Here is a 27,783-nt window from a genome sequence, read left to right as displayed (position 1 = left end):
CGCTGTGTGCGTGCGGGAGTTAGAGAAAGCCTCATCTTTCCATCGAGTCAATGACATAAAGGACTTTTTTTCTTATTACTTCCTGCCTCGGGACAGCTTAAGTAGAGAACCAAAACGACAAGCACACTGAATGCATTCGACGTCAGTTAACGGCGGGTAGGCCGCGCTTGGTGAGAGATGGCTCTAGTAAACGAGCGAATTTTTCGTCGACAGAAAGTGTGGTTCGGTATCACAATAAGTCAGATAATGTGCGGTGTACTTCTCCTTGTATCAGGAGTCTTAGAGATCGTTTTCCATTCCCATATCTCTTGCGCTGATCTTAGTGGCAGCTCCTGTATATTCGGTGTTTATCTTATAGTGGCTGGAATCTGCGGAGGAGTTGCGTATAAACGGAGTATAGCAACAAGCAGTTACCTATCTCTCTCGCAAGGAAAACGTGCGGTATTCGTTATCTACATATTTCTGTGTATTTTCATCGCCTTATTATTGGCATTCAGCGGAATAAGCTCGGAGTCAGCTTTATGTGTCCGAAACATGAGTAACCAGTTTCGCCGAGGTCCAGGTAGTTCGAATTAATTCAGTGACCAATAGTTTTGAATTTTTATTCTTTCTCACATAATTGTGCTTTGCTTTGTTAGATTTTAATTTTATTTTCATCTTTAAATACTTTATTTCAAGAAAAACTGAGCACTATATATGAAAACGCAATATCAAATTAAGTTAAAAAAACTATAAACTCCAACTCGGTTTGTGTATGTGTAAATGGACAAATGTTGATAAGTTGCAAAACGCTGTCATTCAAATAGAAGTGATTCAAAACATCAGCGTGGGAAGGAGAAGGAAGTCACCATGAAAAGACAGCTTCCTTATTAGTGTGTGAGCTCAGTTGACTATTGGTAATTAGCTGTTCTTGCGAAGTCTCTGGTTTGGAACTCGATCGCTAAATTCATGAAATATATACTGTGGCAGTAGTCTGTAATCGCACTGCTACAAGAGCGATATTTCCTTGACGTCACTAAAACATTAATTTTTCATTTGCTTTTACGAATAAAAACAAAAGCAATGCAGCAACCTAGCAGTTGCAGATAACTGCTTCAGGAAAAGGGCGTCAAACTATACTTGGCGGATCGTGTAGACTCGCAATACTCGCGTGTTGCGCTATTTATTTTCATCGATGCAAGATCATACAAATCAACATGTTTATCCTTCTTCTATGCAGACAGCAACTAAAACGGAAGTTTGAAACGAATGTGAGCTGTCATGGCATTCGCCTATCTTTTTTTTTTGTTTGTTTGTTTCTAAATTAATATAAATGAAATACTACCTACCCAGATTTTGCATTTCTAATTACTGTCAAACCATTTTTGTTGATCCACATTCATGGGAAGGTAGTCATATCATCTACTGTCTTCAACCTATAGTACATTAATCCCGAGGAAGGACAGAAGAAAAGAAAGCAAAAAGTTGTTAATATTGAGTTTGAAGATCTGCAGATATGAAATAAATCAATAAGAAAGAAGAATGAAACCGTTCCTAAGTATAGCAGTAGAAAGAATGGCTGAATAGGAATAAAAAAAAATGTTCCGCGAGTTTCGAGTCGGATTGTAAAGAGGTGGTCACCAGCCTCTACAAGCGACTTAACCGACAGATTTATGTAAAAGGAGGAATGATCAACACTAATTCTAGTGATCAGAACTAAAGAAATACCAGTAAAAAATGTAAGCAGCAGAAACTGAACGTCAGTATAAAAGAGAGAGCATAGCAGGAGAGCCGCGTTCCTAATCGATCTACTGTCCTTTTCTGCACCGAATTAAGGGTCTTTGAGAGCTTTTAGGAGCACTGCCCCAAATGTGAGAACAGTATTCAGTGGTTGCATGCATTTTAATGTACACATACAGATACAAACACTTCTTCGTATTCCCACGGCATAAATATTTCACATCCACAGTCTCCTCAGCAGGGGCGAATGCTGGTCTTGAAATTCAGGCTTGCTCTTGTTATCATTCAGGGAGTGAGAGGTGTGATTGAAGTCTGATTAGCGGAATAATGAATTACTGACCATTTAAAACTATATATTTAGAAATTTATGTACATTTAATCATACGAATACAACATTTATTTTACAAATGATATTCTATCTCTTTCAATTTAGCTACTTGAATACAAATTCTACCCGACGGTTCTTCTTTATGAACTGCTCAATAACATCGTCATAAAAAGTTGGCTGTCACTTAATTTTCCCAAGCAACACGCGCACTTGTAAAGGCTCGATGAAGCTCACTGGCTAGAGCTACTTTAATTGCGTATGGCCTGCGCTTAAGACAACGTGAAGGGAGCGGAAATGGCGATGCGCGTGCATGAAATCACATTGCTGTAGGGAAGACCTGGAAGCTCACACAACCAAGCAAGCCAAAGTAGCTTTGACTAGACGAACAAGCATCGGCCTTCGATACACAACGCAAAGCTCAATTATTGCCGCGCAAGCTTAAGACGTCTTCTGTCTACAAAAATAAAAGCCTAAATGGAATGCTTATAAATGCATGCATTTATTAACAAATAAATATTACTTCTTTTTCAATTAATGAACGTGCGCAGCAAGCATGGAGAATTCGCCACTGCTCCTCAGCCTCCAAAAAACTTGACATCCTTTATCGTTCAAAGTACTACCTTTCACCAGTACATATCCTAATCTCATACAAACCTAAATCCACATAACCTTAAAATACTGTTCTCATATGTGAGATGACTCACCAAAATTTCCATTTATATATTGACGCTGTCTTCAAAAAACATTTTGGCATCGCTTTCGTAGGAAGCAGGCTTTGTTTTTTAGAATCTCTTTTAAGTCAGCGAAAGAGCCTGTAAAAAACATATCCTGCTGTGCCATTGAGCCTAACACGAAGGGTTAGGCTCAATGGCCTTTTCACGACCAAGTAACTTGGCTTCTTAGAAACCCGATCTGCTTATGATAAGGCGATTAAATGCTGTCTGCTAAGGTTGTAAATTGCGAGTGTTCTTTTGACCGGCTTTGTTTTCTGGGATGAAAAATCCCTCCAACTCCGTATGAGACCGATAATTATCTTTAATTAAAAAAATTAAATTTCACTTTTTATTGTTTTCGATTTCACATTGTACAACTTGTTATAACTATAACAGGTTGTACGATGGGTAGTAACTTACAAAACAGCTGTATGCCATCTAATATATAATTCAATTTTGTCCACTTTACAGGCTAGACACGTGTTTGCAATAGTGAAGTATATACAGAACAAATCGAAATGATTTCACGTCCACTCCCGGTCTGAAGGCGGTTCAGCAAACAGAACATGCTGACCTTGTTGCCAACAAAATCTCGTGTGCAATTTTAATGTTAAAGAAGGCACAGTGAACCGGTATGAAAAGAGTAGCATTATTGCATGAAGCGTTATTCTCATGGCATAATGGCAGCTGCAGTTAGAAAAACAGGTATGAAGAATAAATCTTTGTGGAGAGTGAAGGTTAGTAACACTAGCGTTATCAGTGAAATGCGCACACACAGAAAGGGAGAGGGAACGAGACTAGAGTGGCCTATGATAAAATCTTACCACCCACCCTTCACTTTCGGAGAAATTTACTCCAGTAAAATTCCGCAGAACGGATGTAAGAAATGCTACTAAATTAAAATTAGTTTGGGCAGCCTTTTGGGATCGCTAATTTATTGCATGTAGGCGTCGTTCACTTCAGAAATTACAGCATCTCTCGCCGATTGCTAAATAAAAATACAGGAAGCGAAATTATTTAGTATTATAACAGTTATTAACAGCATAAACAATCGAGTACGTTTTAAATTACCTTTCTATTCTTTTCATTAAAAAAATATTCGTTTCGATTTTCTCTTTATAGACATGACAAATCGAACAGTTCCGTTCGAAGCGTAAACCCTTTGTGCCTCTCACGTAAACGGTGCGCGTAAAGCATAGCTATTGTTCATTTGAACTTTATGCTTTTCATATTTAAAAATTATATTAATTAATAAATTAAACTATTCAAAGTTATCCTACAGTTAATTGCACTGGACCAATTAAGATGAGAGCTATGCACTCTTAAAACTTTCATCAATAAATTTCGTAGCGTGGATTGCATAAGCCATACGACAGCACACCCAACCGAAATGAGCACGCGACGCCAATGATATATATATCCTATCCTATCCTATCCCTCTCATCCGTCCTAGGACGGGTTGAGTCCCCTCCTAATGAGGGGCTACTGGCTGGCGTATTAATGCAGCCGGTTCGCCACTACTCTGCTGCATCCTCGAAGGACGATATTCATTATTCATAACTGTAACCCGTGTGTGTTCACGGGGCTGGTTTGCCTGCTTTCAGGATGAAAAACCAATAAATGTTAAAGATATCAAGCTATTTTAAACCTGGTTATACTCCATTTTCCAAGTAAGCAAACAGACAAGTAAGTCAAGTTTGCGCCTGCACGTAGTGTGAGTCTAACTGACCCACAAGGTAGTGCAAGTCTAGGCAACTCATGGTAAAGGTGGATAAGCTCTGATCACTATTCTTAATATTTACCCTTAATGCAAAACACATCTCCTGGAGGAGATATATGATGTTATGTATTAAAGTAGTGGCCCCTTGCCTTACATAGCATCATACATCTCCTGGAGGAGATGTGCTTTGCATTAAGGGTAAATATTAAGAACAGTGATCAGAGCTTATTCTACCTTTTACCACGAGTTGCCTTCGTCTTGCACTAGGTACAGGATCAGCTAGACTTGCAACACTTGCAGGCGCAAAGTTGACTGACTTGTCTGTTTGCTTACTTAGGAAATGGAGTAAATAAAACCAGGTTTATATTTAAAATAGCTTGGTATCTTTAACATATAATCCACTGGCATTTATGTAAAAAGTATGGGTTTGAAGTATCTAAAGACTATTGGAAGCATAAAGTTCACCAGAAAGTGGTTGAGAATGAAAAAGCTAAAATACTCTGGGATTTCAAAATCCAGAATAATAAAAGTTTGGAATGTAATACACCCGATATTACAGTGGTTGAAAAAAGTGAAAACAAGGGTGTTAAGTTTATCGAAATATCAGTACCAGGAGATAGTCGGACTGACAACAAAGAAAACGAAAAAATTACAAAATATCGCCATTTGCAAATCGAAGTTGAACGAATCTGGCAAAAGAAAACGAAAGTTGTTTCCATAATAATAGGTGCTTTAGGCGCCTTCCCTAAAACATTGAAAAAACATCTAGAAGCACTCGAGTTAGATGGATTAAAAATTGGGCAGCTGCAAAAGGCCACTTTGTTCGGCACAGCTTTCATTTTCAGAAAGTATTTCCACAACTCATAGACCCTTGGGTAGGGCTCGAATTAGTGGAATATAACCAGCCTTTTCTTAAGACTGAGGAAGCAAATCAAGCTTTGATGAATATTATATATATATATATATATATATATATATTTATTTATTTATTTATTTGACGCAGTATCCTTCACTGTGTCTTCCCCAAAAAACTACAAACTTCAGCTGCTCAAGAAACACGTCAATAGCACATCGAATGAGGACTGCTACAGATGGTGAAATACTGCTTATACACAATGGCTTATTAAACAGCATCTCTGTAACGCAATTGCGAAGAATGCGACATCTGTCGTTATATGTTAGAAAGACCTGAGTTCGAATCCCACTAGGAAGCTTATGAGCGGTTTTGAATGTAGCAAAGGTTTCCCATCCTGCAAAAGTCACACTCGATGGAACATACGCAACGACGAAAAACTGGCCTGATAACAATTAAAATGAAAAAAAAAAAAAAAAAAAACTTGCGAGAGCAGGCAGGGTGGGAACGTTAACATGCCTTCAGTAAAACGTTAACAATGGATTATTCAAAAAAAAATAGTACGAGCTATGTGATGATATAATATAGCAGTCATTCTTAAACTGTGAATCGCAGCAAACATTGATAAAAATTAGATATTTATTATAGAACTATTGAAATTATTATACAACGCAACTTTCGTTTTATATTTGTTTATTTAATTGCAGAAATAAACGTGAAATATCATGATTACATGACACCAAAGTATGGCGCACGCACACGCACACCGTGTCATTTTTGGAAATACGACGTGCAACAATTTTAGTAAGAAATTGCTTTATGTAATAACTAGTTTTGTATAATATTTTCATGCTCTTCTTTGGAAAAAAAAAATAGAAAATAAAGGTATCCATAAATCTATCTGAATTAACAATCGTCATTATTCAAATTAAACTTGAACAAGATGTTAAATATCGTAGCTAGAAGTCAGAGGCGTGCCTATTCATCTGTTAATATCATCGAAACAACCTCACCCACTTCTTAAATAACCAGGAGTGTACAAAACGTACTTTCGGCATTTGTTACATTTGACAGATAGGTCGATCTGGAAAAATCCGTCAAAAAGAACGGATTTTGAAAAAAAAAATTTTCAAAGTTTTTTCTCAAAATTTTTGAAAAAGGTTTATGAAAAAAAAAAAAAAAAAAAAACGAGCACATAAATCAGGACTGGTAATTTCACACAACCAAGGAAAACACCAATTAATATGGCAGCCAATTAATGTGATAAAACTGCCACAGGTAGAATTCAACAGTTATGTACGCAGATTTAAAGAAGCGAGTGGAATGATACGATGTCCCACTCAATGTAATAAAATCCACGGTCTCACTCTAAATCAACTATGGCAACATATATAAAAGGCCTGAATAGTAATGCATTAGACTGGGAAATTGTATAACTTCTCTTATGCACTGGTGTCCAAAACCTAAGGATGAATCAGCTTGCGGCAATTTGTATAACTGACGATTTCGAGTAGAAAGCGGGTACACATTCAAATTTTCGAATTGCGCGTAAGGATGTCACGTGTAGCACTCAAAAGGATAAAACCCAAAAGGCTGCGCTAATCGAATTGCGTCTGAAGAAAGCTCATTTCGTGAAGGAATAAAGTTGCGAACTTGGAAGTCCCGTAATGTCTCATCATCAAGACGCAGGGAAGGCAATATCAGTAATTCTGCAGAAGGCCGCAAAATTACTGATATTGCTAGAGAGTTTGGAATCTCACATAGCGTTGTATCCAGACTCTGTGCAGCGTTTCGAACCAGTTCCAGACCTTTGCTAAGAGGTCGCCCTCGCTCTACCACAGAGCATGAAAATAGATTTTTGGTTATAAGAGCAAAACGTAATCGACGCACCACGGCAGGTCAACTTGCAAGTCGCCTCCATTCGAGTCATCCGTCTGACATATGGCTACAACCTTCGACAGTTTGTTCGAGTTTCGTTTTGAATAATGACAGTTGTTAATTCAGAAATCTTTCTGTGAATGCTTTTTTTTTTTTTTTTAAGTATGATGTTAAGCGAATTTTTTTGAGTAATTTCTTACTAAAAAAATGCACATGGCACTCACCAGACACAAAAACATAGATGATATATCAAGCTACGGAAACCTTAACTCGTTATAAAAAACACAACTTAACCATTACTGTCAAGGATCACTCATAATTTCGGCGTATGAATATGAAAAGGGATCGGAGATAAAAAAAAAATAGTTTAAGAACATGTAGTATAAAGAAAAACATGATATGAGCGAGATGTAGTGAACTGTTTATTTATTTATTGCATATTGATGTTTGACGCGAATGAGATGTTCTCATATTTTCGATATTGAGGGGAATAGGGACGATTGTTTCTCCATACCAATAATCTGGGAGTCTCATTTTCCAATCCAAATTCTCCAAAAGGTCAATAGTTTTTAACAATATTATTATTATTTATCAATTTACTGCATCTTGCACGTATAGAATTGTTCTTTTTACCATCACAAGACTAGAACTATTTTCTTTTAGCAATTATGTAATAATTTATCATTACGAATTGATAAATGTAAAATGCCAAAGTTATAAAAAAAAATGAAATTTGTGATGTACTTCGATGCGGCCAGTGCACCTTTAGAGAACTAGCATAAGGATATCCCAATGCCTTACCCGAAGTCTCTTCTTTGCAGAACATTTCTCTGTAACAGAGTTAAGTTTATGATATGTTTTACTACATTCCCCACGTAGTTCATTTTCAGACAAGAGCTCCGGTGCGTTTGAGAACCTTAGTAATGTTTTTACTCAGCACTGCAACGCTCGGGTTTGTTCCACATAGATGGTTTATTCTACACAAGTATCTTTGACATCCTCAAGAAAGCACTGTTCCAGCTATTCTTGATTACCATGTTTCCATGAGGCTTCAGTAACTCCTCCACTTCATTATTGTTAATTATTAGTTCTATTTTTTTAGCTTATCGGTGAATGTTAGTGGTGATCGGGGAAGGACTAATATTCACCATATCATTATGCATCTTGTCATGACTTCAGCCAGACATCAAATGCAAAGTGCTTATCACTTCATCCCGATGACTTACATAATATACATCTCCGAAATTCCATAATAGGATGCTTATCATGATATGCGGTTCTCTCAGCCACTGGGCTAAAATGTAGGAAACCTTGAAATTGGATATGGTGTCCTGGTGCATTGGTTGGGTCAGGAAGGTCAGGTTCTGCAAAGGTGAGTTTTCAGAATAGTCTAGGCTTGGATTGAATTCCTCACAGGAACGCTTCACAGCAGAAAAAAATATGAAAAAAGTATTCTTGAAAAAACCGCTTGTTAACCATGCCTTCAGTTATGTAAATGTTTCTTCACAAATGCTTCTTGAAAGGTCACGTCAATGCCTGGGATATTTCTGAATGGCATAGACACAAAAGAGGAAGAAAAAAAAAGAGAGAGAGATGTCTTTGGTGGATTTTATATATAATGTATACACTTAAAAAAAAAAAAAAAAAAGGCTCTCGATGTAGGATTGATGTTTTGGGAATTCCATTGGTGACTTGGTGACCCTAACCGTTTTCACGATGATGAGTTCTCATGAAGGCAGATCATACTTTCTCTTATATTTCATTCATCCAAATAAAATTTTAGTCACTCCTTTAACTGCTCAAACAAACTACTTTTTCCACTGGTTTAATTCTATAACATTTCAGCAAAGCTGTGGTTTTGGTACAGGCATTCATGTTGTCTACATTCATCAAAATTAATCCGTGGTCATCTAATCCAAGTATCAAAATGGTCCACATGTGGCATAAGACTAAAGCCTCGGCTTATTCATTTTCACAAACAGCGTAATGTGCTTCTTGAGCACTTTCAGCATTTGGGTTTCTTTTGAAAGGTGAAGTGCAAACATTTCTCAGCTTGATTGGCTGATGAAAATCCTTCAGTCTCCAAAAAACATGCTTTCTGGTGGAATCCTACCGTAGGTATGAATGTTTTGTGAATGTTTTAAGATGATAAGACCACCATCCCGATTAGTGAAAATATGAAGCAACTTAACCAGTTTAAAGTAATGTTTCGTCTCTACAGAAGAGTTTCTGGATTATCTAATCTTTATCCCCCCCTCTCAAGTAGCGCACGCACGCACACACACACACACATAAAAATATAGCCACGCGAAAACAAGCAAATGACACACACGTAGCAAGACTGCAAATGACAAAAATCTCTTCCTATGGATGGTGAACGGGCACTTTCAAACCTGTGAATATTATTTGAATTTATATACGTTCGGATGGCTATGATCTGGTTGATCGAAAGAGTAAATAAAGATCACAATAATCAGCAAGGTTGAATATTTATTCTGATTCATAATTCTTGATCCTGTAAATTTATTTTGTTATTAATGTTGACATTTAGCAAAAATTTCTCGTAAGTTCGAGATATAACATCTACACACACACACACACACACACACACACACACACACACACACACACACACACCTGTATATACGAGAGTGGTCTGAAAAGTTCTCGACCTAACGATGAAAAAACGAATTTATAATTTCAAAATTATTTTTATTTTTATTTATTCCAGCGATGCTCCAGCGCCATTATCCCGTCCCTGTAGTGATTTTCAGTAAGATCTTCAAAATAACCCTCTACAGCTGCAATCACCTCTTGATTCAAAGAAAAATGCTGACCAGCGAGGAAAAGTTTTAGTTTTGGAAAGAGACAGAAGTCAGAGGGAGCCAAATCTGGGAAATAGGGTGCAGGTTCCAACAATTCATAGTGCAGATCCCTTAATTTTCCGATTACTAAAACACCTTTGTGGGCAGGTTCATTATCCTGATGAAAGATGATTTTCTTCTGCAAACCGGGTCTTTTCTCTCAAATTTTTTCGTCTGGTTAAAAGATCGGAATAATATTCCCCGGTTATTGTTTTACCATTTTCAAGATAATAAACAAAATGCCTTTAGCATCCCAAAACACCGATGCCATGATCATTCCTGCTGATGGAACCGAATTTGTCTTCTTTGGCGCTGAACAACCGGCTTCTGTCCACTGTTTTGACTGCTGTTTGGATTTTGGTGTGTAATAGTGAATCCAAGCCTCATCCATAATAATAAATCGACACACAAAATCAGTTTTATTCTTATTAAAACGCTCTGAGTTTTTCTGTTCAGAGATTTTCATGCGAGTGCAATTTTGTTCTGCTGTGAGCAAGCGGGGCACCCATCTAGCGCAAAGCTTTTTCATTTCCAATTCTTCATGCAAAATATATCCTACACGTTCTTTTGAAATGCCTATAGTCTCAGCAGTTTCACGCACTTTGACTCGCCGGTCATCCAGTACCATATCGTGCCCTTGATCAATGATTTCTGGTGTTGTTACTCTTTTTGAACGTCCTTCACGTGGATCATCTTCAAGGCTGGTACGGCCTCGTTTAAACTCGGCAGCCCATTTCTTAATTATCGAAAACGAAAGAGAAGAGTGCCGATAAACTTTTATGAACTTAGAATGAATTTCTTTTGGCGTTAAACCTTCTTTTACAAACAATTTTACAACTGCACGATACTCAATTTTATCCATTTCAAGGGATACAAGACAACACTTTTGCTTCAGACAGCTGTATAAAACAAACTACTTGATAGAATTACTTGCAATTTCACATGGATGCTTATGACAAATGTACCAACTCAGAAAAAAAAATCGTGCAGATAGTGTTGCCATCTATGGTCGAGGCCGTGAACTTTTCAGACCACCCTGGTATATATATATATATATATATATATATATGTGTGTGTGTGTGTGTGTGTGTGTGTGTATGTGTGTGTGTGTATACATATATACGCACACACGCGCACACTCGTTCAAGATATAACTGCTATAACATCATTTGCACCCTCCCTACAGACCCATATGGAAGAGGCAGCAGTTTTTCACCAGAAAACTCAAAACTTTAATCCCACAAAAACAGGCAACTTGCAGCAGAAGAAATGCGATTAGCACCACTGCTTCGGATGTAATTCTAATCAAACCAATTGCCCTACAAAACAACAGGGTTGAGCACTCATAGTGATGCTCCCTTTCCTCCCCTCCCTCCTACGCTTACATATGCCAGATTGTGTAATCACAGACAATCTCTTAATGATGTGGTAATCAGAATAAAGAGGTAAAGGTCTTTACAGATGCCGGAAGTGCTTTACCCAAGAAATAATAAGAGGAAAAAAATATAGGAAGAAAATGTCGACCGAATCAGATCAGAAATCTATTCGAGCTCGAAGAAGACCATAAGAACATGCAACGGGGAATTATAAATCTGCAGGTCAATTAGTGGTTCGGTTAGCCGACCCAGTTTGGCCGAGTGTTAACGTACTGGCTCTGCAAACAACAGATTGTGAATGCGAATCTTGTTATGTTTATGGACATCTACAATCGCCCTTAGGTGTAGGGGGAATGAATTTTATCTGCTAATGCGATGAAATTCATGGTCTGGCCCGTTTCCGGCCAACTGGTGTCCTGAAACAGGCTTGGTGGTCATAATGTTTTAGTTCATGACTGTATACAGTTTTGGTTGATAATGACACTACCGCGGTTTGCAGTCTAAAAACACACAAACACGAAACTAACGAACATGCTCATGACATTCCGAAAATCAATGTTGGTAGTGATATCATTAAAATTTTCAGAATCCATTATTAAGGCAATGGTTTTTCTGGATATGATCTATAACTAAGTTTCCCAGAGGAAACTTTCGTGTCAGCAATGCTGGATACCCGATGAAGTGATTGAAAGCTGCCAACTGTTGAATGGGATGGGGAAATCCACTCCATTGGCATTTTAGATCAACCGATGGGACATCCCCCCCCCCCTCAACTTTCTATTGCTTTATTTTTCTGGAGTTACATAAAAAGGTATTTTGTTAGGACAAAATGGTTATAAGGACGGTGAGGAAATGCTGGAACAGATAATTCTGTTGCAACAGTAACTCGACAGATCTGAGTATAGAACTGAAATTGAAGACCGACACGTCCAAGATTATTAAAGGTACACATGTGGAAATCTAACAAACGTTGAGCTGAGAGACAAACTTCTATTATTATTTTGTTCATGCTAACATATGAAACAGTTCTGAAAATAAAGCGTCTTAAAATCCAAAATAGCAGTGTGAACACGGGATATTTTAACAGTGACATCTTGAAATGATTGATAACAATAACGAATGGTCATTTTGAGCATCACATCACGGCGTTTCATTAGGGTGATGCTCATGCGCATGAGTTTCTATTAAAGAAATTTTATCAAGAAATGACAAAAGTAATAGGCATGTATGCTTTGCACAATTATTTATTTATTGTAAAAATGAACTTTTTTATATGTAGCTAAGCAGACGTGTTATCGATTAAATAATTTGAATACGTTTGATTTGGTGAATGTTTTTATTTTATTGCTTTAATTTTTTTTTTTTTTGAATATTACTTTGTGTGGTCTTATTTCATGCGACATGTGTTTCAATTACAGTTTATTATGGACTGTTCGCACTCGTGCTATCAAAAGTAGTTTGGACCCACGTTGGACATTTTCTTTCAATTGTGGGTGCAGGAGTAGCTGTTCCAGATGCATGCTTCTCCTCTCAGCCACGGTCGCCATCTTCAAAATACGATAAATACTCGACTGCAGATGGAAAGATCTCGATTTCTAAATCGGTATGTAATAATTTTCATTTTGTTTTAAAATGACCAATTTAGGATAAGTTTGCATGTCTGTATATTAATACATAATATCAATCATATAAAGTAAGGTTTCCCAAACTACTGTATCTTGCCGATCCCCTTTACAGAAAAGTAGGCGTTCAAAAATCCCCATTGAAATAATCAGCTGAAAAGAAAAAAATAAACAATAAACCTTGCATATATGTCCATATAAATGATCCCGGTAAGTCAGCTGAAGCCTATCTATCAGGTTTACGTTTAGCCTGTTTCTGTATTTATGAATGCGAAAAACCCGCTCTCGCATAAGCAGGTCGAAGTATTTTCAGATCCTATTTACGAGATCCTCGTATATACGTAATTCGAAGTTCGGAATGCTAATCATGTTAACAGTGTGTTTCAGCAGTGAAAATCACGTGGCTTCTCTCTCTCTCTCTCTCTCTCTCTTTCTCTCTCTCTCTCTCTCTCTCTCTCTCTCTCTCTCTCTCTCTCTTTCTGGCTGCCTTCTTGTTAAGAATAGGAAAATATGATCTTAGTTAATGGCACCAAAGGCATGTTTTGAAAGTTTTACAGATGCATAAGAAATCACTTAAAAACATGAAATTCATTATAAGCATTCTTATCATAGCATTGAAAATTCAGCTTTCAGTTTGAAAGTTCAGTTTTCTTTAAAAAATGCTTCATGGTCAACAATATTAAATGTAGAAATATTTTTTTCCACGAATGCTTAACGCCATTTAATTGGCTAAAATATCTGCTAAATAAGCCAAAATCGCTCATCAGAAAAATTCATTAATTTTATGGCTCAGTGCGAAAATCGAACAGACATCACCGCACCTCGTCTTACTTTCAAACAAACGGTTGGGTATTTTCACACGGGATGGACAGCCTTGGGGCACTTCAGAATGACAAAGTATTTTATTTTATTTTATTTTTTTATTATTACTACCATGGAGCTACCAGCATCCAGGAATGCGTTAGCAGAGCTAATCTCAGATGGTATGGTCACTTAAATAGAATGGGAGAGGAAAGATTAGCAAAACAAGTGTTCTCTGCCAGGTTGGCAGGAAAACGACCCAGAGGAAGACCAAGATATAGGTGGATTGATACGGTACAAAGTGCTTTAGACGATAGAAATATAATATCTGATAATGTTGGAGTCTTGACAAGTAACAGAGTGATTTGGAGGAAAATTGTAGATAGGAAGTTAGTAATGATGTAATTTTTTCATGTAGTACTGTCATATCCTGTACACCCCTTGAGGGTACATGACAGGAATTTGATGATGATGATGATGATGGATTTTGTTGTACGGTACAGAAAAATATGGGAATTCATTTCCCAATAAAATTATTGGGAAACTTTCATCCACGGTTCTTCAACAGAAAAAAACAATTTTAAATCATTGCTTCCATAAAGAAAGGGGGAAAAAGTTTTTTTTTCTTTCTCCTTTTTACTCAATTCTTTATTATTATTATTACGCGATACCTCCAGGGATTGAAAGGACTCATCGTGGGAGGGCACGCTACTCACCGGGTCCCATACTTAATATCCTCCAACTACAACCCGCTACGACACCACTGCCATCAACACACAACGTCGTTTGTCGCCCACCACTTGAACAAACAAATTTTTTTACTTTCTGTTTCAGAAATAAAAATACAGTAGGTTTTCGACATATTCCTTATGTTTCGTGTCAAAATGCCGACGAAATTTTGTCGGCTTCGTTAGCTAACACATCATTACATACCACGCACTGCAGTTTTTGTTCATTTTCATTACCCGCACCCGAAAGATGGGGAATAAGAATCGCAGTATTTTATTTTCCTCCTTCAAATGACAGTTACCAACGGCGCTTAAACTTCCTAATCGCCTTGCTTTATTTGATTTTTATTTTTATTAACTTTTCGAATTTAAATTACTCGAACTGTTCCATGATCAATGCTTTATTCATTTTTATAATAAAATTCTGAACAAATTACAAAGACAAACCAGCTTGACAAACACACGAAGAATTACTAGTTGTGGTGGTGTTGGAGGTTGGCGGTAGATGGCGTTGATTCGTAGTAGAGGTAAGGTGTAGAGATAGTTGAAGATGTCCTCCCGCGATGAGTCTTCGGACTCCTTGGAGGTATCAGGAATAATAATAATAATTTGATTTACACGGACAGCTGCTCATGATCCGATACGACGTAGCCACTACGTAAAAACCGTTTCGTCGTGTGAATCGCGGATATTTTGTTCACTTCGATGTGCATATAAATTACCGGTAATTCCCTGCTCACTACACTTGAACTTCACTTAAATAGAAAAAATTCAGTAAAAATTCGGCGACCCACTAAGATAAATGTTTTGTTAAGGTTCTGCGTTGTTTTGTGAATACTGAACAACAGAGAAAAACCGGTGCCGTGTATTACCCCCCACACTGCAAACACTTCGAGTTTCAATTTTTTCTTATTTTGTTTTTTAATGACTCGCCAACCCCATTTGGGAAATCCATATTTTACACTTTAAAATATTTCAGAAATATGAATGTTACTTGTGCATATACGTTGTTATTATCTATTATTATTAAAGCACAATTAAAATGTTTTTTTTTCTTTAAAAAAAAAAAACATTGTGGTTTTCACCTTTGTTAGTCGTTACTATTTGTCTACTAGCTTTGTCTACTATTTTTACAAAGTAACTATAGTTTGTATATTTACACCTGAAGAAATCCTCTGCAATTTGGAAGAAACGTCGTGTTATTAATCAAAATAATTGTTACCATCTTATTCTAGTTTTCTGCTTTATAAACTCTGATTTATATATTCATGAACAGGCAAAGTCTTTAATAAATAAGTAAAAGTTATTTTGTGTGGACATCATTCCGGTTATAAACATATGAACGTTTCTAGATGGCGAAGTCATCATCCTCTATGAAGAAGTAGCCTAGTCATTGAAGGTGCTTCACGCGCAAAGTTTGTTTGCTTACACTTGGATAGAGAAATAAACAAGAATATAATTTCTTGGCAAGCATACATAAAAAACAGAAAGAAAGATTTTGTTTTATCATAAGCATCAGTGTAAGATTTCGAGTTCATTCCACAAACTTGTGGAATGAAATTCGAAAGTGAATCAGCTGAAGACATTACACGTGATGACAGAACTGCGACGTTGCATCGAGGAGCATGCTTCTCTGGCATTCTATATCTCTAACGTGCTCCTCGATGCAACGTTCAATAGATTTCTCAGTTTCTAAATATCTAAAAATGAAATAGCGCTGCAGTCAGCGGTAAAATAATTCCCAGTCCTCCTACCATCAGGTCGTTAAAGATAAGAAAAGGCATGCAGATATCAGTCTGTATGCGGTTGTTTTTATAAAGATAGAGAATTTTAATTTACCAGATTTACTTGATCGTCCGCGCGTTTGGCCTAGTGGCTTTGTGCTTCGCAACCCTATGCCTGGGGAAGGAGTGTCCTAGGTTCGATTCCGACGTGAGGAGCTTAAGGATCTTCCTCAGCCATAGCCAAGTTAGTCGATCTTGGACGTAGCCAGCAGGATTTTTCCCGCCAGTTTATCTGGGGTTTTTCCTCCTGCAAGCAGGCAAACCGGCCCCGTGAACACACACGGATACAGTCAGGAATACTTTGAGGCATAGGGCTGACCATCTTATCCTCTTATTTCGGTTACGAAATCCAAGCATGCTTGGAAGATTGTGAGCCTTGATAGGATAGATTTACTTGATCATCATCAAAGTTCTGATATGTACCCTCAGGGGGGGGGGGAGGGTATACAGGATAGTACGCTAGTATTACATGAAAAAGTTACATCATTACTGACTTCCTTATCGCCAATTTTCCTCCATTTTAATCGGTCATCTGTCAAGACTTTGATATTATAATATCTTATATTTCTGTCCTTGATGCAGTAAACTGTGCAGTGGATTGATATTGATGCAGTATCAATCCACCTAGACTTTAGTCTTCTCTCATTCTGGCAAAAACCACTTGTGCTGTCATTTCCTCTTCTGTAAATTAAAAATCTTTATCTTTAGAAAGTCAACTCATACAGAATATCTACATGTTTCTTCTCACCAGTACGGACCTCAAAACTGGTAGTAAGAGCATATCGGCTTTCCCCCTCCGACCCACCGACTTAAGAACTGTTATTTGGAAATTCAACCCCAAAGTATAATAAAAATAATGATTATACATTTTATGTATTTACTTTTTCTTTTTTTATTTTGGGATTAGCGACAATAGTCTTGCAGTATTCATTTTGATCAACGTCACTGCCGGTGTGATTGCCTCAGAATAGCAAACAAATATCGAAAGGAAAAAAAAAAATCAAAAATCAGCTAACGCCTTTTTATTCCCGTATATATATATGTATAGGGAGTAGCCGAGGCAGTTTTTAGCCCTATCTAACTTTTGGAGACTGAGTGGGCAATTCAATCTCCACTGGTACCCAATCATCTGGTCCAAGGCTATCACTAATTAAGTGGCACGCAGTGAAGAGAGACGGCTCAACAACTACCGCCATCTCGTGGTCCCTACCCCTAACACTGGTATTTAATGTCTGAAATAATGTGGGTTCTATGGTCGATTTTCTTGAGTTTAGGGACGAAAAACCCGAGTTTCCCATGCTAGAGATCGACTAACTCGGGAATCGGTCGAAGAAAGGCTTAGAAAAAGTTCCTCCAGTCGCCGACTAGATTCGAAACCAAGAATATCGAAAGAATGTAAATTGAAATTTCTTTAAAATGTGTAAAGATATACTGAACTTTCTTTAAACGAAATATTTTATCCCGAGGTTAAATTTTTGGACTCGTCAAACTAACATACGACTGTCTGATATTTCTTAGTTGTATATTATATCGACACCACGTGTTTCAGAACCAAGAAGAATGGAGAAAACATAAATGTCATTTAAGGGTGTTGTTAAAATTCGCACAATTTTGCTTTTTACCAGCGAATGAGAAATACGCGAGGGGCATTTTCTAGGATAATAAACAATGGCTAACATGCTACTTTTTTAAATTACGTTTTTAATTATTTGTTTCTCAAAACGAAAGTATAACAACGAGTTAACCAACTTTTCAATTATAGTCCATTGTAATTCGTTATTAATAATAAAATAACTCACGACAATTCATGAAAAAGTTATTATTCTTTTCAACTATATATATAATCTAAAAGCAATTATCTGAATGTCATTTCAATCTTTGGCAAGCTTCCCAAACAGTGAATGCTCATCTGTGGATGCATTAAAATGCGCAAGTGCACAATTACATTCGTTTTATCCTTCCGTACTTCTCTCTGAATGAAAGATTTTTGAAGAAATTTGAGATTCGACATTTAATGAACGTCATCACCGAGAGGATTTCCTTAGACAGCGAATAAATATCGAAACGGTGTCAAGTGAGCATGGTTGCTCTTCATTATAAGTTATAAATGAAAGATTTGCTTTTTCAGCGGTCAAATTTTCGGACTTCGATATAAAACATTTCGGATTCAGCAAAGTTTTGTAGACAAATTTCAGTCTTCATTTACATGCGAACATTTGAAGGGAGAAAAACCGGCAAAATTTCGAAATTATTAAAGGTAATCGATCTGAATGGCTAGATGAATGGAACTTGGTATTTGGGATCGCTACATGTAATGGTCATCGTTTTGACCAAAACTAAATCGAAAACAGTTTTTAGCGGCGAAACCATATTGTATAACATATATAAGTATTATGTATATTATGTATAATTAAAGTTCACATTTCGAAAGGCTTTAACTTGGTAACTACTCAGAGGAACGATTTAATATTTGGCATTATGATGTGTGTGTGTGTGTGTGGGAGGCAATGAAATTTTACAAAACCAACATTAGTTCTAAAAGTCGCCACCTGGGCGATACATGGCGCAGAACTATATGTAAATTGCACATGATACTTTTAGTATGCAGTGAAACGCTACGACCGTACCATGTATGTAAATGACAAATGTCCCCAATGATGTATGCTTCGAGAGAAGCTTCTTTAAAAGCAGGTAGCTGTGGAATGCGTCAGTTCATTGCCTGTGAGCAGACAACGTGTTAAAGCACATTCCTACGGATCCAATCTCTTCTGAAGTTGTTTTACCAAAATAACAGCTGTGTCTTAACAGCATTGCGAAAATTCAAAACATGAAAGGGGTTAAAAGCGGGCCCTATGACTGCAAATGGTCTGTGCAAAATTATCCGGAAATTTGATGACACAGGTTCCTTAGATGCCAATCCTGGCAGAGGAAGGAAGCCCATCGAACGGCAGACAGTGGAGGAAGTAGCCACACCGTTGAAGGAAGAAAGGGTGGCAAGTGTCATAGGAAGCAGCGGCGCACGGCGTCTTTAGACAAACCAGAAAGTACAGTTCACAAAGTCGTAATGTAAATTCTGTGTTGTTATCCTTACAAGATTTCCTACGTTCAGCAATTGCTTAATACTGATCGGGGTACACGAGAAACATTTGTCCTGCAGTTTCTTGCTCAGACTGAATGGACAACGACTGGTCATGGAGCATTTTCTGTACTGACGAAACTCACTTCCATCTGGACGGTGCTGTGAATTCGCACAACTGTGTGATTTTAGAGCGGAATTCATTAGCGGCCCTTTCTTTTTCAAGGAGCTCAGTCCTACTGGTCTCGTTACCTGTACTGTTAATGGCCACCGACATGCATCTCTCTTAGCCAACCAGGTGATTCCTACATTTCAACAAAGTTTATGAAGGATGGTGCCCCTCCTCACACCGCCAATCCTCTCACGTGGTTGCTTCACACACACACTTTACCGAGGACAGAATCATCAGCGGCCATTTTCATACAACGTAGCCAACGCGCTCGCCGGATCTGCATCCGTGCGACGTTTGGCTGTGAGAACATCTCAAAGACGTTGCTATCGTGGACACATAGCCAACTTATTGAACCTCAAGACCAGCATTACATGCCATATCCACATTTCAAGTGAAACTATACGTTCTGTGGTTAAGCATGCGATTTTGCGATGTGAGCACGCTGCCGACAATGGAGGACAGCATATCGAACATGTTACTGTGTAACCACGCAACACGCCGTTTGTGTGTGTGTGTGTGTGTGTGTGTGTGTGTGTGTGTGTGTGCGCGCGCGCGCGCCTACGTTTTGTGACGTTTTGAATTACCCACTACGGTACTGCAGCGCCAAGTAATCGTTCTAGTGGCAACTTTTAGAACTAACGTTGGTTGTTACGTAAAATAAAATTGCATTGCCGCACACATCATCATGTTAAATATTATTATTATTATTATTATAAAAAAAAAAACTTCCATGGAGTCAAAGACTCATTGTGGGAGGTCCCACCGCTACACACACAGTTTATCATATCGCTCCTTAAATATGTTCACTGTCTCTGCGCTCACCACACTCTCGGGCAACGCATTCCAATCACCCATCACTCTCCATGCAAAAAACCCGCTCCTCACTCCCCACCCCGCCACCCCACGCTCTCCCCATACAGCCTCCAGGGATGACCCGTTCTCTCCCCCCCCCATTTAAATATTAAACTGTTCTGCTGAGTAGTTACCCAGTTGTAACCTTTCGAAATGTAAACTTTAATTATAATCACCTTGTACTTTTAAAATGTACGAAATGAGTCACCGAAAACAAGACCGCTTCTGCGAAGCGAAACGGGTCTTTCAATAATTGTCTCGGTTCATTTCCATTCTTATTACGGCTATATATACCATAAATCGAAATGCCCTTGGCAAGCAGCATCAATAAAATGAAATTCGGCGTTACACACAGTTGTTCAATGTTTTTCTAGAGTTTTGTAAAGTGCGCGGCATCTCTGAAATTCTGTATAAAATATGTCTGCTTTGGCAAGGAAGGAATTTAATGAAACTGGTACAAAAATTTGTCGAGTTATTTCAATTTAGATCTGGCTTTTTTATTGCAAAATATAAACAATTCTGCAATTAAAAAACCCACGAAACCCTGTTTATTTATTGCGAGATCTGTTTACAAGTAATGGCCAAAACTCTCTGTACGCAAAGAAGCTGTTATAATGAATGATATCACTACAGAACAAGAACGCTCAAGCGGAATGCACTTTTTTGTGATTATCAAAGATCATCTATTGTTTGTTTACGCGTGTGCTTAAACAAACAAATAGACAAAAAACAACAACAATAATAATCACTAAATCACACACTGATATTAATCACAGTAAACACTAAAATTGAATGCCATTATCAAATTAAAACATTATTTTTATTTATTTATTATTTATTTTGTATAAGCAGTATTATAGCAGTCAGAAGAGCAATTTGTCTTGTATCCGTAAGTTGCGTTTCAATCACTAAGGGAACCAAGAACAGTTAGATGGGTTTTTAACCGTGAATGAGTTAGTCACTCTCATACATAGATGAGAAGGATTTCCTTTCAGAATTTGGGTTCTCTCCTTCCATGCAAAATAGACCAAATGGCCCGAGACCAGCACACGCAAGCAACTTATAATTTTAACTCCAAAAGGTCGAAAATCTATTACCATTATTTTACCCGCCCCCCGGAAGTCACCGAGGGAGGCAATTCTACTATACTTTACTGTACTACTCACAGCTCACCTCTTCGCTGCTTATTTAATCCATGAATAAATTGCGTGTGTTCCCCTGGTCAGTTTACTTGCATGCGAGATGAACAACGAAAGAGTTTCCTGGAGAAAAAAAAAACCCTGCTACCTCCGTATGAGATCGGCTAATTCACCTTTACGTATTCCTACATTCACCACAGACGACAGTGCACTGCTCACAATAATTTCCCACCACCTAAAGATATTGCCGCTTATCATAAGGTTTTAAGTAATTTATATACATTACTACCATACAAGCTGGCCCAGCGTAAGCCTAAAATAAAACTACAATAACATTTTTTAAAGACAGCTGGAATATTCAATGTTATCATTAAAATTATCACTAAACAAATACAGTATTGCACATGTTATTCTGTACTTATTTTCTAAGTAAAGGATAATTCAATTCTACTGTAGCGCGTTGATTTGACAATTTCCTTCAGTTTTGTTAACTGCTAGTTGCTACAAAGAATCATGTTTACATTTGTTTCGGTAGTTATTCAAACTTATATTGGTAATCATCTGAAATATTAACTCTTTCACATAAGCTAATTTTCTTTAACTGGAATATTACTACAGTATATATAGAATGCGAAAACTAAAACCAACAGACCTGTGGTAATACCTGAAACTTATTTACAGTACTTATATACCGTTCTTTGATCTATAAGTGCACATTTGAAAATCAATTTAAATAAATAATATTTCGAATAGCAGAACGACGTAAAATTAGCCTCTGTGATTCACGCGGCATGATATAACATTAAACATATTCACAAATAAAGAGCATAATACGATAATCATATTTATTGAGTATTAGCAGTTTTCCAATTGTTACGTTATATCTAGAAAAATACTCACGGGTTATGATTTTAAGAGATATTGAATCCACTATATCCGCACTAAATTTATTCTTCTCACATTGTCAGAACTATCTAATAGATATGCCAGAATTATATAAGACCAAATTTACAAAAATCATACAATTCACCCTACATTCACCACAGCCGACAGCGCACTGCTCATAATAATATCCCGCCACCTAGAGATATTGCCGCTTATCTTAAAGTTTTAAGTAATTTTTATATACAAAAGCTCTACTTTAAAAATAGTATTTCATTCTATTAAACTAAGATATTATTATTATTATTATCACATTACGAGAACCATTAAGAATTTAATTAAACATTAATATTGTGTCAACAATTATATCAAAATACATTAAGAAAAATAAAATAAAACAAAATGATTTACGCCTGTAAGACATTCAAGGAATATGATAGTGTTTAAATAAAAAATGATTGTTGTTAGTGATTTTCTTCCTTGACTCCTTATATAATAACTAAAACACTTTTTTTGAATGTTAGTCAAGTGGGTTTTAATTTATCGTCCTACATGTTTCACCGATTTTTGCTATCGGCATCTTCAGGGATACAATCGGTAAGCTATATGAAGGTAACAGACTAGGTTTTAACTGACAGTTCTAATTCATACAAAATTAGTATTGTGCCAGATAATGTGCGTGTCGGGAACATGATTTATTTGTTACGAGACATAATGTAATTGGCGTGAAAGTTCATTTCTTTGATGTTTAGTGATCTGATTAAAGCTTGCCAAATTTCCGGTAGAATTAGACCTTGATTCTTATTTAGGTTTCCTGTTGAACGGGCGACCGTAGCAGCCTCCTTGAAGGTTCTGGAATGGTAGTTCCCTTCAATATAAGGCATATGACTCTTATTCCACTCAATGAGATGGTTGGTGGAGGCAAAGTGGCAAGAAAGGCCTGAAATATCTTGTCTGTTGTTTCTGACATCTCCTATGTGTTCTTCCTGTCTCGTTTCGAAGCTTCTAGAGGTCTGACCAACGTAACTAACACCACAGGAGCAAGGTATATTATATACCTATCGGAAATTTGGCAAGCTTTAATCAGATCACTAAATATCAAAGAAATGAACTTTCACGCCAATTACATTATGTCTCGTAACAAATAAATCATGTTCCCGACACGCACATTGTCTCGCACAATACTAATTTTGTATGAATTAGAACTGCCAGTTAAAATCCAGTCTGTTACCTTCATATAGCTTACCGATTGTAAGCTATGTGAAGATGCCGATATCAAAAATCGGTGAAACAGGTAGGACGATAAATTAAAACCCACTTGACTAACATTCAAAAAAAGTGTTTTAGTTACGGATTGTTGTTGTTTTAGTGGTGAATACTAATAAAACTAATAATAATAAAAATATTAAATGATAATAATAATAATAAATAAATAAATAAATAAAACACTACGAGTGAACTATAATACCAAGAGGCTTCTGAAATCTATAGAAATGTTGCATAGCACAACGACCCATATCATACGCCCAAATTTTCTTCTGTCAATTGTCAGCTGAATAATGTTAACAAAGTGATAATCTCCGTTCAGGAAGCACACGCACACACGCAACCAACAATGGCAAGAGGAATGCTAGACCAAAGTGAAAAATGAATACCGTTTAACAGATAATCAGACTTTAAAGAGTAAAAATGTATAATAGGGTGAAATAAAGGAAAAGGCATGTGACCAGTTCTGTGTGACAGGGCCTCACAAGATCATTCCCATCTGCACATTAATATTATCATCTGCACATTAATAATATTGGGAATATATAATTCTACATAACTTTATCCTATTAATTTCACCATGAACGTAACGAAGTCATTTCAAATATTGAGTGGTTTCGAGTTCAGTCCATCCGCGTTTACCCAGGATGACAGCAGCAGAGAAACGTACACCCGTAGAAGCCCAAATAACTCGTGATGTTTTAAGTCACATAAAATATCATTCACATTACAGAAAAACAAACTGGCTTCTTTCATTTAAAATAATTACTTCACACAATCCACAAATATATGTGATCATCATCATTATCGCCTGTCCAGTAGTAGGCCTAGTGGCTTGTCACATATACAGTATATTTGTCACTGTTATTTGGTTTAAGTTTTCTTTGTCAGCGAGTATTTCTAAAAATTGATTTCTGTTCACACAAATAAATATAATCATATGTCACCATCACACATACATCAGGTAACAACACCTATAATACGAAGTCGAGTGTAGAAAATGTACTGAGATTCAGCAGCAAGAATGAACCTGTTTGTTTCTTGCTTATCTAAGAAATGCTGGTTGGTTAAATGGAAAAGGAGAATAAAATAAATTTAGTTTAATCCTTTATCCAAGCGTAAGCAAATAAAGTTTGCACCTGAAGTATCTTCGGGACTAAGGCAACTCGTGGTAAAGGTGGACCAAGCTGTCATCACTCCTTGTCTTAGTATCTCCCATATTGCAAAGCACATCTCTTTGCGGACATGTATAATGCTATGCATTAAGGGAATGGCCACTACCCAGACCAGTTTCGACCTTTATTGAGATCTCTTCAGTGGGAGTCAGACCTAGAGGTGGTGATACTAAGGTGGAAGCAATGGAGAAGTCATATTTACCTATACAAGTTTCCAAAAGATTTCTCACCTATAGATGTGCTATCAACAACAAACTATGGATAGAATTTCAGGTTAATTACAGGACATCGGTGCATAGTGAAGAAAGATAGACTAGACTACCGAGTACAAGACTAATCTGACGCTGGTATGGAAATCCAAAGAGAGAGAAAAATATTCACCATGATGCGTAAAGAAAGACAAGAGAGTGGCAATCGAATTGCAAATGTCGGAAGGCAATCTTAAGAAGATAGCTTGTTGAGGAGGTCTCTATGCCAGAAACGATCAAACACTCTGGAAATGTCAAGAGCAAACACACAAGTTTCTCCAAATGTTTATCTTGCTTGTAAGATGACTGAGGTCTGGAGAGAACCTGCTGTGGAATAAAATCCATATTAGTGATCACTAATTAATTGGTAGGTTTCCAAGTAGCAAAGACGTTGCCTTCTGATAACCCTCTCCGTCTCCGTTGTTATCGATAGGATTGAGGAAAGGGAACGTTATGGCTAACATTTATTTCATTTCATGGGATGAGCTGTATTAGGGTTGCTTTTATGCTGTAGGCAGTTGTTGGACAAGTTTGTACAGAAGATATGGATTGTCAATTCCGGAGCAAAAATTCTGAACACGATTGGGAGGATGTTATGTGAACCAAAAGACGTATTGTAATACAAGTTATTATCGATCCTTTTTATATAATTCTTATTATATAATTTTATATAAAAGATCACACGCATGCAATGATCTTTTCTTAGTGTAGATGGGAGGTGATATGCCTTGGTCGTCTAAACAAAAGTTGCAGAAAGAAAAAGTTGCCAGGAGGAGTATTATAATAAAATCTTCAAATTAATTTTTCATAAAAAGGCTAAAACGTATCTCCTAAATACAATAGTATCATTTGGATGTGAGGGGGGGGGAAAGGATGGGGAATGAACGGATGTGATTAATCCTGGAGATAGCCCAGAAGGCTTGACTACCGGTAAAGCATAAAGGGACTTTTCTGCATTTGGCCCTTTCAGGGTTGGATTTGGATAATTAGTGAAATTTGTGAAGATTGTGAAGATTTCACAAATTTGTGAAATTTGTGGTCTGCATTGTAGGCTGATTGCAAATCTGGCTGTCAGTTTTGATTTCGAACTACTTTAGCACATTCATTGAAGAGTCGAGGTTATATAATAATGGTCGTTGGTTTTGAGTAGCTACGTGTAGGATTTTCCATAGAAAAAAAATGGTGCACAGGAGTATGGTCTGTATTACCCAGAGGAGTTAACATTTACAAGTTACAATGTATTTAGAACAAAAATAGTTAAAAAAGTCTACCGTGTTGGGAGTTCTACTGATAGCAGCTTTATCAGTGGAATTTTAAACGGAAAGCCAGTCTGAATCGTGAACATTGAAATCTCTTTGAAAGATAGTGTCATTGTTTAGGTAGTCAGTCTGAAGAAAATCATCTTCAGAGATAAATAATCAAAGCAGTCAGAGCAGCTATCAGAAAAAGGGATAAAGGCAGCAAATTAATGTAGTTTAAGAGCGGAAAGGAAATTTTGAGAAGAGCTAATTATAAAGAGGGCGTTCCAAGTTTGCTGTTCTTTGGCATTCCAGAGATCTGCCCTTTTAAGGAAGGAATCGTGATGGACACGTGAACCATGTTTTGAACTAAGTATTATTATTTCGTTAAACATCTGTAGTAAAATAGTATGCGGCCATTGTAATTATGTGAGCATTACTCGTAGCAAAAATGAAATCTGAAAGATTTATAACATTAAAAAAATATATTTTTAATCATTACTCTCTTCTTTATTTACTATAAGCATTTCCATTATGTTTTATTTCATACTACCGACCATACCAGTTGTGCATATGATCTAATTTTTTTTATTCTTTCTAAAATAATCTAGGCACTCCATCTACCGGAAGCTCGTACTCATGTCCAGGAAGCTCCAGGTACAGGAGAAAAGCTGACAGTTGTTACTCTTCCTTGTGCTGAGGGAATTGTTTATGCTGTTCCTGAAGATCAGTACGTTATTCGTAGAGGGGAAGCCACATACATAACACCTTCTGGAAACACAAGGCTGACAGCTTTTTTCCCCACGTATACGAAGGTGGAAGTTGATTGATCTGAATATTATTTGAATTTGGAAAAAAACATCGTAGAGAAGCGAAGATGAAACTATGAGCATTCAACATCAGAAAAATCGGTGTATCCATTGTCGAGTGCAAGAACTGAATTTATTCTGTTCGTACTATGCGTTCTAATTATAAGTAGGCTTGCGATATAAGCTGGAATACTCTCCATAGTGAGCTCTTCTAGAACAGCTCAAGCTTGTTCGTAAATTTATCCCGGATGACAACTGTTTTCAACTATTGTGTGAAGGCGCAGAAAATTCAGATATTCATAATACGAGTGAACTGCAGCAGCAATCGTTAAAACACAACTTTTTTAGTATTATAATAAAATAAGATATCAAGTAATTGTGAATAACAAAATGCAATGTCTTTTATTATTTTTTTCTCAGCGAAAGAGCAGTGGTATACAGTACCATTATCTTTTTTTTTTTTAATTGTTAATCAAAAATGTTATTAAAATTGCAGGTAAACAAATAAGTATATAAATAAAGATTCTCTTTTCATTTTTA

General features: G+C 36.9%; 1 protein-coding gene across 1 annotated transcript; it reads left to right on the top strand.

Moving 5' to 3' along the window:
• Nucleotides 1-27,783, top strand: LOC150108854 (uncharacterized). The gene is made up of 3 exons (XM_090410361.1): nt 1-562; nt 12,870-13,054; nt 27,046-27,783. The coding sequence occupies exons 1-3, from the start codon at nt 178-180 to the stop codon at nt 27,262-27,264; spliced, it is 789 nt and encodes a 262-aa protein (XP_090266487.1). The 5' UTR covers nt 1-177; the 3' UTR covers nt 27,265-27,783.

This window comes from Typopeltis vanoorti, chromosome 2 (assembly GCF_054136105.1).
Source record: "Typopeltis vanoorti isolate ZY-2024b chromosome 2, IOZ_Tvanoo_1.0, whole genome shotgun sequence".
NCBI lineage: Eukaryota > Metazoa > Arthropoda > Arachnida > Uropygi > Thelyphonidae > Typopeltis > Typopeltis vanoorti.
Note: the sequence above shows the minus strand (reverse complement) of the source record. Positions and strands in the feature narration are given on the sequence as shown.

Excerpts from the sequence above, each read along its gene's own strand:
- LOC150108854 (XM_090410361.1), top strand. The coding sequence starts at position 178 with ATGGCTCTAGTAAACGAGCGAATTTTTCGTCGACAGAAAGTGTGGTTC. Across the intron at positions 563-12,869 it reads CCAGTTTCGCCGAGGTCCAG|TTTATTATGGACTGTTCGCA; the intron begins GTAGTTCGAATT and ends TTTCAATTACAG. Across the intron at positions 13,055-27,045 it reads AGATCTCGATTTCTAAATCG|GCACTCCATCTACCGGAAGC; the intron begins GTATGTAATAAT and ends AAAATAATCTAG.